The 10,954-nt window shown below is 45.3% G+C and overlaps 1 protein-coding gene across 1 annotated transcript; it reads left to right on the forward strand.

Moving 5' to 3' along the window:
• Positions 1-222: 222 nt before the first annotated feature.
• LOC103177085 (ADP-ribosylation factor-like protein 6) lies at positions 223-10,954 on the forward strand. The gene is made up of 7 exons (XM_007891046.2): positions 223-684; positions 6,063-6,124; positions 6,595-6,663; positions 7,157-7,251; positions 7,812-7,941; positions 8,712-8,767; positions 9,423-10,954. Exons 1-7 carry the CDS (start codon positions 562-564, stop codon positions 9,446-9,448), a joined length of 561 nt encoding a protein of 186 aa, XP_007889237.1. The 5' UTR covers positions 223-561; the 3' UTR covers positions 9,449-10,954.

A 10,954-nucleotide genomic window follows, 5' to 3' on the forward strand; every position in this document is an offset into this window, starting at 1 on the left:
TTGAAAAGCACCGACTCTGAATCAGCCTCTGGTACCAAACAAGAGATGGGGCTATTTTGGGCTATTTTTGGGCTAGCGTTGGGCGGGCGGGCGGGCGGGCTCGTGGGGCTACAAACCGGAGCTGAGCGGAGCCTGGTCACGTGCCGCCCGGCCCGCGTGCGGGTGCGGGGAAGCGCATGCGCGGGCCGGGCGCGGGCGGCGGGAAGCGCGCGAGCGACCGCGGGGAGTATGAAGCGGCGGCGAGTACCGACCCCCGGGAGCGGCAGCGGGAGCGGCAGCGCGGCTTCCCTGAGTGTCCTCCCTGTCTAAGGCAGGAACGCGACACCCGAGCCCCGGTCACGCACAAGCCCCGCCCCCCTCCCCCCGGCGCGGGCGGCGAGCAGCGGAGCGCCGTTGCCTTGGAGACGGGAGGCGGCTGCATGGGCCGCGCGGTCAGGCCTGGCACCAGCGTCACCACCGACACTCGCACCCCCTCACACACACACCGGCACCGGCAGCGTTAGCGTCAGCGGCCCTCCCCAGGCCCCGGACCGGCCCCGCCCCGCCCCGCGCCGCGCAGCCATGGGCTTGTTCGATAAGCTGGCCGGCTGGCTGGGGCTGAAGCGGCGGGAGGTGAACGTCCTGTGCCTGGGGCTGGACAACAGCGGCAAGAGCACCATCATCGACCAGCTGAAGCCTGAGCACGTGAGTGGGTGGGGGGCAGATACTGCTTTACACCGCCCCCACTCCCTCTCTATGCTCCTAACCCCCCCCCCCCATCCCCTCTCTACATCCTCTCTTCACCCCCTCTGCATCCCCGCACCCCCTCTCCCTGCCTCCATCCCCCATGACCCTCTCTCCCTTGATCCCCTACCCTTCACTTGACATCTCCCTCTCCCTCCCTTGACGACCCCCTCTGTCATCTCTTCCTGCCTCACCTCCTGTCTCTCTCTCCTCCCCCCCTGACCCTGTATCCCTCTCCACCCCCTCCCCCCAACCTGACCCTGTGTCCCTCTCCACCCCTTCCCCCCCCACCTGACCCTGTGTCCCTCTCCCCCCCCACCTGACCCTGTGTCCCTCGCCACCCTCTCCCCCCCACCTGACCCTGTGTCCCTCTCCACCCCTCCCCCCCCACCTGACCCTGTGTCCCTCTCCCCCCCCACCTGACCCTGTGTCCCTCTCCACCCTCTCCCCCCCCCACCTGACCCTGTGTCCCTCTCCACCCTTCCCCCCCACCTGACCCTGTATCTCTCTCCACCCCCTCCCCCCCACCTGACCATGTGTCCCTCTCCCCCCCCCCCCACCTGACCCTGTGTCCCTCTCCCCCCCCTTACCTGACCCTGTGTCCCTCTCCACCCCCTCTCCCCCCCCCTTACCTGACCCTGTGTCTCCATCCCCCTCTGCCTGACCCCATGGCTCTCTCTCTCCCTCCTCCTGACCCCATGTTTCTTCCCCGCCTGACCCTGTGTCTTTCCCACCTACCTGACTTTGACCCATCCGCCCCCTCTCTCCCCGCCCCATCTTCCAAACTCCGCCATTTCCAATCCCTCTCTGACAGATACTCTCTCCTAGTCTGAGCACATGTTTCCCCTGTCTTGGATTCCTCTTACCAGTCTGGGAGTTTTTCTTCTGATCTCAGATTTCTCTTTCCCTAAACGCAGCAGCTTTCGTCTGATCTCATGACAGCCTCCTCCCTCTTGTCTTTGCCATTGTTGCCTTGGGGATGCTCCACACCTGTCTGGCAACGCTTCTCAAATGTCAAGATTCTCTCTTTTCCTTTTGGGCTCAGGATCACCAAACCCCCCCCCATTTTCTCACTCCTGCGAAACTTTTTTTATCCCATGATTCTAAATTTATAATAATAATAACCCTTGCATTTGATATAGAGCTTCTCGACGTCTCAAAGCGCTTCACAGTATAGACTGTAAAGTGAATTAACCGTATATTTACAGTTTACATATTTAGGAATCGAATCCAGGTCTCTCGCTTGCAAAGCGAGTGCACTGAGCTACAGGACTCCTCCAGTTTGTTATTTATGCATTAGTGGCAAACAGGATTTGGGAGAGATTCATACATGTAACGTGGCTGACACGCTTAAGACTGAAATTTACACACTTGGAAATCGCCCTGTCTCGGAATGAAGTGAGAGTGAGCAGTCAACTTACCTCATTCTGGAGAGTATTAGGCGCAGGTTGGCAAGAACTCGGGCTTGGGGATCCCAGAGTGTGTGTTCGGGTACTGCTGGAGACTAACCAGCTAAAACTGCTGCTTGTCCACCCATTAGGCTTTGGCTTGCAGGGTTAACAGGAGTTGAATGGGAAGAATCCCAGCTCCCAGTGCCCCTCCAAATCATCTTGATAAGCTAGGCGGTCAGTCATCAGCAGAGCCCTAGAGTACACTGTATACTGTGGACCCGCTTGGCTCAGGAACCGAGACCACCACAGAGGGTTAATATATTCCAAAATTCCGTAGCCAACCAACAACGACAAATAATTACACTTGTATAGTGCCTTTCACGTCAGGAGGATGTCCCAAGGGGCTGGACAGTCAGGGATCCGCACCCGAGCTGATGGTTGGGATCAGGAGGGGTGGAGGGCGGGGACGGTAGGAGGGAGACTGAAGATACGGTCGAAGAAGAGGATCTTGAGACAGGTTTTGAAGGAAGCAAGGGGGGGGTCAAGGTGGGGGACTGGGATTGAGTTCCAGAAGGTGGGGGCAGAGAGGCTGAATGCCCGCCTGCCAATGGTGAATGGACAAGGCGGGGGACGTGAAGCAAGCCCGCTGAGTGGACAGAGCAGACAGATTAGGAGATCAGGGTTAGGAGGTCACAGGTAGGGAGGAGCAAGGCAGTGGAGTGTTTTGAAGGTGAGGAACAGGATCTTGAATTGTATCCTACTACTACTAATAATAATCACGTCTTCTAGACGTCTCAAAGCGCTTCACAGAATGTACTGTAAAGTGAATTGACTGTATATTTGTGGGCAAAATGCTGCAGCCAATTGTGCACAGCAGTGTCCCACAAACAGTCATGGATTGAAGTGATCAATTTATTATTTTTTTTCTTGAGGGATTATTATCAGGCATATGGAGTGAAGAAACTTGGCCAAGGTTTCGCCCTGCCGGGAATCGAACCCAGGTCACTCGTTTGCGAGGCGAGTGCTCTAACCACTGAGCTACAGGTCTCCACCATCATCCTCAGTGATGGGGAGCCAGTGGAGTCAGACGAGGATTGGGGTGATAGGGTCACAGAGCCTCGTGTGGGAGAAGACACGAGCTGCAGAGTTCTGGATGATCTGCAGCCTGTGGAAGGAGGAGGTGGGGAGGCCGACAAGTAGTGAGTTTGTGTAGCTTGGATGTGTTGAATGCGTGGATGAAGATCACGGTGGCCTGCAGTCAGAGAAGCTGGGCAATGTTGCAGAGGTGGGGAAAGGCACGAATGTCGGGGATGAAGGGCAGTTGAGGGTCGAACATGAAGGGTGATGTTATCAGCGCTCATGTTATGGAGGTGCTGATGGGAGCCAAGCAGAAGGGTATTGTTCACATTCAACTGAAGAAAGTTAGCTCTCATTCAGGACTTCATGTCTGACAGGCAGTCTGTGAGGACAGCAGTGATCCTGGAGTCGATGGTGGAGGCGGAGAGGTAGAGTTGGGTGTATCCGCATACATGTGGAAGTTGAGAGGGTCAAGGACAGAGCCCTGAGGGACGCCATGCGTGATGGTATGGGGACTGGAGGAGAAGCCATGAGTGAAGACGGTGGGAGAGGTAGGTTTTGAACCAGGAAAGGGCAAGCCTGTGAAGGTTGAGCTGAGAAGAGAGGCGGTGGAGAAGGACAGAATGATCAACAGTGTCGAAAGTAGCAGAGAGGTTGAGGAGGACAAGAAGGCAGAGAGAGCGCTGAGCACCGATGGACAGATAGAATGTTCTTAATCCTTTTCAACATCTACATGCTCCCCCTTGGTGACATCATCCGTAGAAATGGAGTCAACTTCCATATGTATGCGGATGACACCCACTCTACCACCTCCGCCCTTGCCTCCTCACCTTCAAAGCCCTCCACAGCCTTGCTCCTCTCTACCTCTGTGACCTCCTACGAACCTGTCTGCTCACTCTGCTCAGCAGGCTCTAGCCTGCTTCACATCCCCAGTCTTGCCCATCCCACCATTGGTGGGCGGGCCTTCAGCCTCTGCCTCTATCCTCTGGAACTCCATCCCACAGTCCTCCACCTCGCCCTCTTCCTTGCCTGGTTCAAGACTGCGTTAAGATACTTCTCCTCAACTGTGCCTTCGGTCAGCCCCTACCACTACCCTCCCCGCCCTCCACCCCTCCTGATCCCAACCACCAGCTCAGGTGCGGATCCCTAACTGTCCAACATCCTCTGACATGAAAGGCGCTATACAAAATTTGTTGTTCTCTGTCTGTCTTTCAAAGAGGAGGTCCAAGTATGATTGAGTGTTTGCCAATCTGCTAGTCTCATTTTTGAGACTTGTAGGTTAGCTTGAGAGACCTAAATTGCATGGGTGGTCCTGGTTAGATAAGTACATGTGAAACTCACTATGGTCTCCATCACATTTTGGTGTTCACTTGGCTTACTTATCAAATTTAGTATCTGATTTGTTCATTTATATGTAGGTCACATTTTTTCCAAACCAGATTTTTCCCAAATGGTTTAAGGATGGTGAACAGGATTTCAGCATGTCTTTCATCAGAGTGCAAGTGACATTTTTACCAATGGGAAATTATGCTATGCATATTTAAAAATTTCAGAAGGAAATCTCAGTGTAGTATTTCCCAAGGTTGATTAAAACTGTGATTGTGGTAAATTGTGGGGAGTAGGGAAGATATTGGGACAGTGGCTATAAGGATTCAAATGGTACAGGTTGTTTCTTTCTCCCCACTACCTCCATCCCCAGCCCAACTCTTTACGTAGGATAAAGCAGTGGTTTCATTAATCAGCAGGTGGTTAATTTAAATGGTCAGATCCAGTGTTGATGTCTCTCAGCATTAATTGGGATTAGCACAGGCTGCATTATCGGTGAACGCAGGGCTTGTTTCACTGCCAGGACTGGTATTTTCTGTGATTGAGATTCATTATGACCCATCTCGGGAGGAAGTCCTACCCTATGTAATGGGATTAGTTCACTCTCGTAGGTTATTGACCCCCGGTAACACTCACTCACCGGGATCTATAAGTACAGATCCATGTGACATTAGTGGATTGATGTTTGTTAGTTCACATGACAATCTGTTTGCTATCATCACAGTGACAAAGACATGCATCAACATGTATCACAGAGGTAGTAATTCCTTCAAAATAAATTTTACAAATAATTTGCACCTGTTTGTATGACACTGCTTTGTGCAATTGGCTGCCACATTTCGCCCACAAAATATACAGACAATTCACTTTACAGTATATTCTGTGAAGCGCTTTGCGGTGTCTCGAAGATGTGATAAGGCACTATATCAAATGCAAGGATTATTATTATTATAATTATCGATGTTGGCAGCACCCATGTGAACACAAGTGTATTATGCAGAATATGTAAATGCCCAAGTTATAGCTACCCTAATTATATAATCAACAGCCAATAAAAAGGATTGGTTGTTAATTGATAAATCCTTATTTCAAAGAGCTGCCTTACAGTAATTCTCAGACCATAAGTAAAAATAGAAAAGCTGAAAGTCCACTGCAATTTAACAGAATCTGAAAGAGAAAAAAAAGCTAAATTATGAGCCTTGATTAAAGCAAATAGCTTTGCATTTGGTAATAGCTTCTTTCATGTTGGGAGGACGCCTTAGAAGTGCTTCACAGCAGTGCACAAATGGACTGCCACATTTGCTTATAAATACAGTTATGATAGTTCACAAAAAATACTGTGGAGCACTTTGAGATGGCTTCTGACATGAAAGGCGCTATATAAAATACAAGGATTATTACTGTAAATTATAGTGACTGAACATTTCTGATGACAAAACAACTTCATAGAATTATACAGCACAGAAAGACTTATCATAGCTCAACAGAATTTCTCAACAAAACCTTTTAAATTGACCTGAATGTTTTATGCTTTTGTTTTATCAGGCGCAAACCCATGATATAGTTCCTACCATTGGATTCAGTGTGGAGAAATTCTCTACATCCAGGTACATTTTGGTTTACACATTTTTCTTGAAACATCTTCATCTTCTTTTGGTGCTGCAATCCTTTAATGTTTTGACGTCTATAGAATAAATGCCATGTCCTAAAGGTTCCGGGCGGGGAGTATGAGGAGAGGGAGAAAGGCTTTGATTGGCTTTGAGGAGACCCATTTAGCAAAGCCAGCAGTTCTGCAGTATTTCAAGGCAAGACTGCAGTACTTCAAGACTTATTTGAAGGTGTACACATGTCCTCAACGTTATAGCACTCCGGGAAATTACCCTGTGTGAGGGGCGCTATATTGCATTTGCATGTTGTTATTGTATATCCTTTAACGTTTCCTATCTAGATAAGTGGCCTCCTCTCCTGAATGATTACTATATTGTTTGGTGCTACAGCTAAGATTTAGAATGCAGTAGACAGATGTGCTTCGTTATCTGGAATTTCACTTTCCTTACTGACTCTTGTTTCATTTCAGCCTATCTTTCACAGTGTTTGATATGTCTGGCCAAGGACGATACCGTAGCCTGTGGGAACACTATTATAAGTAAGCCCCAAAACTGATATATGTTTGTTCTGAATCTTGGAATTGTTATATTAGAATATTTAGTTCTGCAGTGTATTCATTCTCAGGTGTGTGTTTTAGAGGGCTTGATTTTCACAATTCATTTTGGATTACTCTATAGCATGACTTTTTAATACCAGAATACGGTACAGTAAATATTTTTATCTGGGGTAGATTCTGTACCAATATAAAAATCGTGCATTTTTTTCATCATTATGTCGGAAATGCTTGAAAATCTCAAAATGCTTCACAGTGATCAATTGCTGCAGGAATACAGTCTAGACTATGAGATTAACTTTTATTAATGGTGTTTGAATACACAGCTTCTGACCTGGGGGTGAGAGTGCCATCTGCTGAGCCAAACAGCACATCTGAGATCTGAGGCCCATTGTTGCATTTAGTCTTAACTGCAGCTCTCCACTAACTCTTCTTGTTTCAAATACTGGGTTCCTGATGCCTGATATTTTGATTATAGGGATGCCCAAGCCATTATTTTTGTGATTGACAGCGGAGACAAGTTGAGGATTGTTGTGGCTAAGGAAGAATTGGACACCCTTCTCAATCATCCAGGTAAAATGAGCCTGGGTGGATTTGCCTTGAATGTCTTTGATATGCTGAGGTTGGACTTGCCCTGTATGTATTTCATTGAAATGAACTGCCTGTACTTGGAATGGAACAGTAAATTGGAAGAGGTTAGGTTTAATGGTGAATAGGTTTATGCAGTTACAGTAAATTGAGTTGCAAGGCTATTTATAATGGGCTGTATAAATTGAAATTGTTATCTTCCACAGTTGCTGAATTTTCTACAGTATGTAGGATTCGTGCAGAATTCAACAGAACATATAAGAATGTATCTATGAACCTCTGAGACAGTCCATTCTATAATCTGATGACCCTGATAGCAGTTAAATGACCACCAGGCAAAAAACAAATATGGGACCTTTCTCATTTGTAAGGATGAAAAGTCCTGATTAATTTTGAAAGTCCATTGATTAACACTCTAACTGTTTTTACATTAACAAACAGATGATCTGGATGTTTGAGAAACCAGATTGTGAGGTCCTGATTTTAGATGCATAATTTCCTGACTGTTTTCTGAAAAAAATAAAGCAGGGTGTTTTTGTTTACAGATGTCAAACACAAACGAATTCCTATTCTATTTTTTGCAAATAAAATGGATCTAAGAGATGCTTTATCATCAGTTAAGGTGTCTCAGATGTTGGGCCTCAATAATATAAAGGACAAACCCTGGCATATCTGGTAGGTGACATGAAATACAGTTGGATTTGGTAGAATAGAGCAATTGTTATCTTTAGTGTATTCATATAATAATGGTTGTTGTACAGGGAGGGTACGTCATATATTCTAAAATAAATTTGATTAGCCAAGCTTTGAGTTCAACAATCAAAATTATTACGAAGAAGAATTTTCTAATTATTAGATTTCTATATTGTTTGACTTGTTGAGCAATATCTGATCTTCTGAATCATACCTATTAGAAAGAGTTAAGGCCTCCAAAATACTGTATCTAGAGGTATGAATTTATACATGGTATAGTCAGCTAACATAGGATAATTATAAATCCACGACACTGCTGCGTTTCATACACAAAATATACAGTCAGTTCACTTTACAGTATATTCCGTGAAGCACTTTGAGACATTTCAAAGACGTGATAAGGCGTTATGTCAAATGCAAGGATTATTATTATTATAAATTATAGTGCAGTAAGGATGCCAACTAGCTTTCTGTTAGGAGCAGGGACTGCAGGGAGAATAATGATGAACTAAACTATCTCAGTAATTGACTGAATTAGTCATCTGTTAACAAATTCTCATTGATTTTTAAAAACCTTGTGTCCCACTTTCTAAGAAAAATATTTCAGGATTTTTTATCACCCTATTTCCATTAAAAAAAAGTCTTCTCAAAATTGGATTACACCTATCTCTTAATAACTACTATACATTTGCAAGTAAAATGTTTTGTCAGAGTAATTTGTCTCACATTTTTGACTTGCTGTGTTTGCTTAGTGCCAGCAATGCTCTGAAAGGAGAAGGACTGCATGAGGGTGTAGAATGGTTACAAGGTAAGAGAAAAGAATCCCCTCATTTGCTAGGTTGTGAGTCTTCATTGACAATGATTAGCTGGCTGACAAAAATCTATGGTGGAACAGGTGCTGTTTAAGTTGCTCTCCCTACCCCCCTTCACCCCCTCTTTCCCCTCTCTCACACACAGGAGAGGGAGATTCAGACATACTCACACAGACTCTCAAAAGCAGAGAGAGAGAGGCACATACACACTCGCACACAAACACACAGACGCTCACAACAGTGTGGCCTCCGAGTGAAATCCATTTGCATCACACTGCGCCTGTGCATCCACAGTGACGTCAGGTGAACAGCCGGCAGGCCCGCGGGCCAGAAACTACATTTATTGCGGATTCGAGGAGAGAGATGCTGCCGCACTTTTCTGTTGGCCCAGACCAAGACTCTTGACTGGCAGCACTGGGAGATGTTAAAGGAGATGGGAAAGCATGTTTGATTTTACTGAGTCAATTCGGGGACCTTGGTGATTTGGTGGCTAAAACTAGTAGGAATTGTTTTATTGTCAGTGTAAAGGTGATGCTTGGCAGTCACCCCATGCTGCATTTATCCTGATATAATTCAGTTTGTTTACAACCTGCAGTAATTAGAACAAGTGCACATCATTATGTTGATATTTTTCAATAATGTATTTTTCAGATCAAATCAGATCCATGAAGATATGAAGCAACACTAAAATTGTGAAGAACTGAAACCGTAATGTTTGAGATGGCTGAAGAAGCCAAGAGAAATTATTGAAACCGATATAAATGTTGAATAAATTAAATGTAGTTGCAACCTATTTAGTTATTCTAACATGTATTTATAAAGTTGGCAATATTGTGCACCTGCTTAGTGCAGTGATTTGATCAGTGGTCGTGATGATTTTAATTGTAGATAAGTTTTGCAAGCAGTCCCAAGAGACTGACACATTCACAGACTTTAGCCAAAGGCTGCTCTTGATTCATGCTTCCCTATTGTACATTGATTCTGTTGAAATTATGTTAGAACGTTGTATTTCACTTCTCGCTGTTCAAATCCAGTCCAAGCACGTGGATTGAAAGCCTAACTGGTGGCTAACTGGTGCTGCATGATGCGAGTCTGCCCATTCTTAAATCTCTTTCCAGTGGAAATGATTAAACAGCACAAACCTGCTTGTAATTCAGCAGTAATTGGAGAGTCCTTGCGCTATTGAAGCCAGGATTGAACCATGTTGAAGTTGTTTGATAATGTTGTTAAAGTTATTTAATTGAAGCAAAATGTTGAAGCTAAATTTAATTGAAGAGAGATATCTCATGTATTTGAGCAATTATGCTAGGAAAAATCACATTCCTTTCATCTCTGCGTCCTGGGTTTCAGCCCATTGTAGACTGAGAATCTCATTGAGTGGAGACAGATGGTGTAACTGCCCTCTCAGTTAAGGAATGATACCTGATAATTTGTTGGATAGAAATAAATAACCATTTAAGACTTCCTCCCCATGTGAAAGGTGCTGTATACGTGTAAATTGTGTTGGAAACATTATTGCAATAGATGGGTAAGGCATATGCATCGAAGAATTAATTATTGTGAAATGATTGTTTTCACACAAATAGTGGAAATTTGGAATTCTCTCCCCTAAAAGGCTGTGGTGGATCCACTAAAATATTCCATTTATTCAAATTGAGATGGATAGATTTTTGTTACGTAAGGGTATCAATGGATATGGGGCAAAGGCGGGTTGAGGGTCAGATCAGCCATAATCTAATAGAATGGTGGAACAGGTTGAATGGCCTAATCCTGTTCCTATGTTCCTCCGATTTTTGCAAATTCAAGTGATAGTCTACCGCCGATTGTTGGGAAATAAATATATTTTTCAAATGTTACGCTAGGAATATTGTAAAGTCAGTACTTGCCATGATATTATCTCAAATAGGAAAACATTTTTGAAGACTAGATAGCAAGGAAAGGAATTAAGCAGTCGCCATAACCATATCTTCAGACTGAATCTAACTAGCTGATTCACCTCCTCCTTTCCTGATGGAGAAAGTAGACTAGTTTCATTTTAATAATGAGAAAAGGCTATTCTGTTTTTGAAGGGTTTCGCAATTCCATTGTGTCTTTTAAAATTCGAGAGTTTGCTCACGAACGAGATCCTCTACCAACACTGCTGCGCGCAATTGGCTGCCGCATTTTGCCCACAAATATATACA

Source organism: Callorhinchus milii, unplaced genomic scaffold (genome assembly GCF_018977255.1).
Source record: "Callorhinchus milii isolate IMCB2004 unplaced genomic scaffold, IMCB_Cmil_1.0 Scaffold15, whole genome shotgun sequence".
Lineage (NCBI taxonomy): Eukaryota > Metazoa > Chordata > Chondrichthyes > Chimaeriformes > Callorhinchidae > Callorhinchus > Callorhinchus milii.

What these genes read in the sequence shown, in the direction of transcription:
- LOC103177085 (XM_007891046.2), top strand. Translation starts at nt 562, where the DNA reads ATGGGCTTGTTCGATAAGCTGGCCGGCTGGCTGGGGCTGAAGCGGCGG. An exon ending in CTGTGGGAACACTATTATAA is followed by an intron (nt 6,664 to 7,156) that starts GTAAGCCCCAAA and finishes TTTTGATTATAG; the next exon opens with GGATGCCCAAGCCATTATTT. An exon ending in GACAAACCCTGGCATATCTG is followed by an intron (nt 7,942 to 8,711) that starts GTAGGTGACATG and finishes GTGTTTGCTTAG; the next exon opens with TGCCAGCAATGCTCTGAAAG.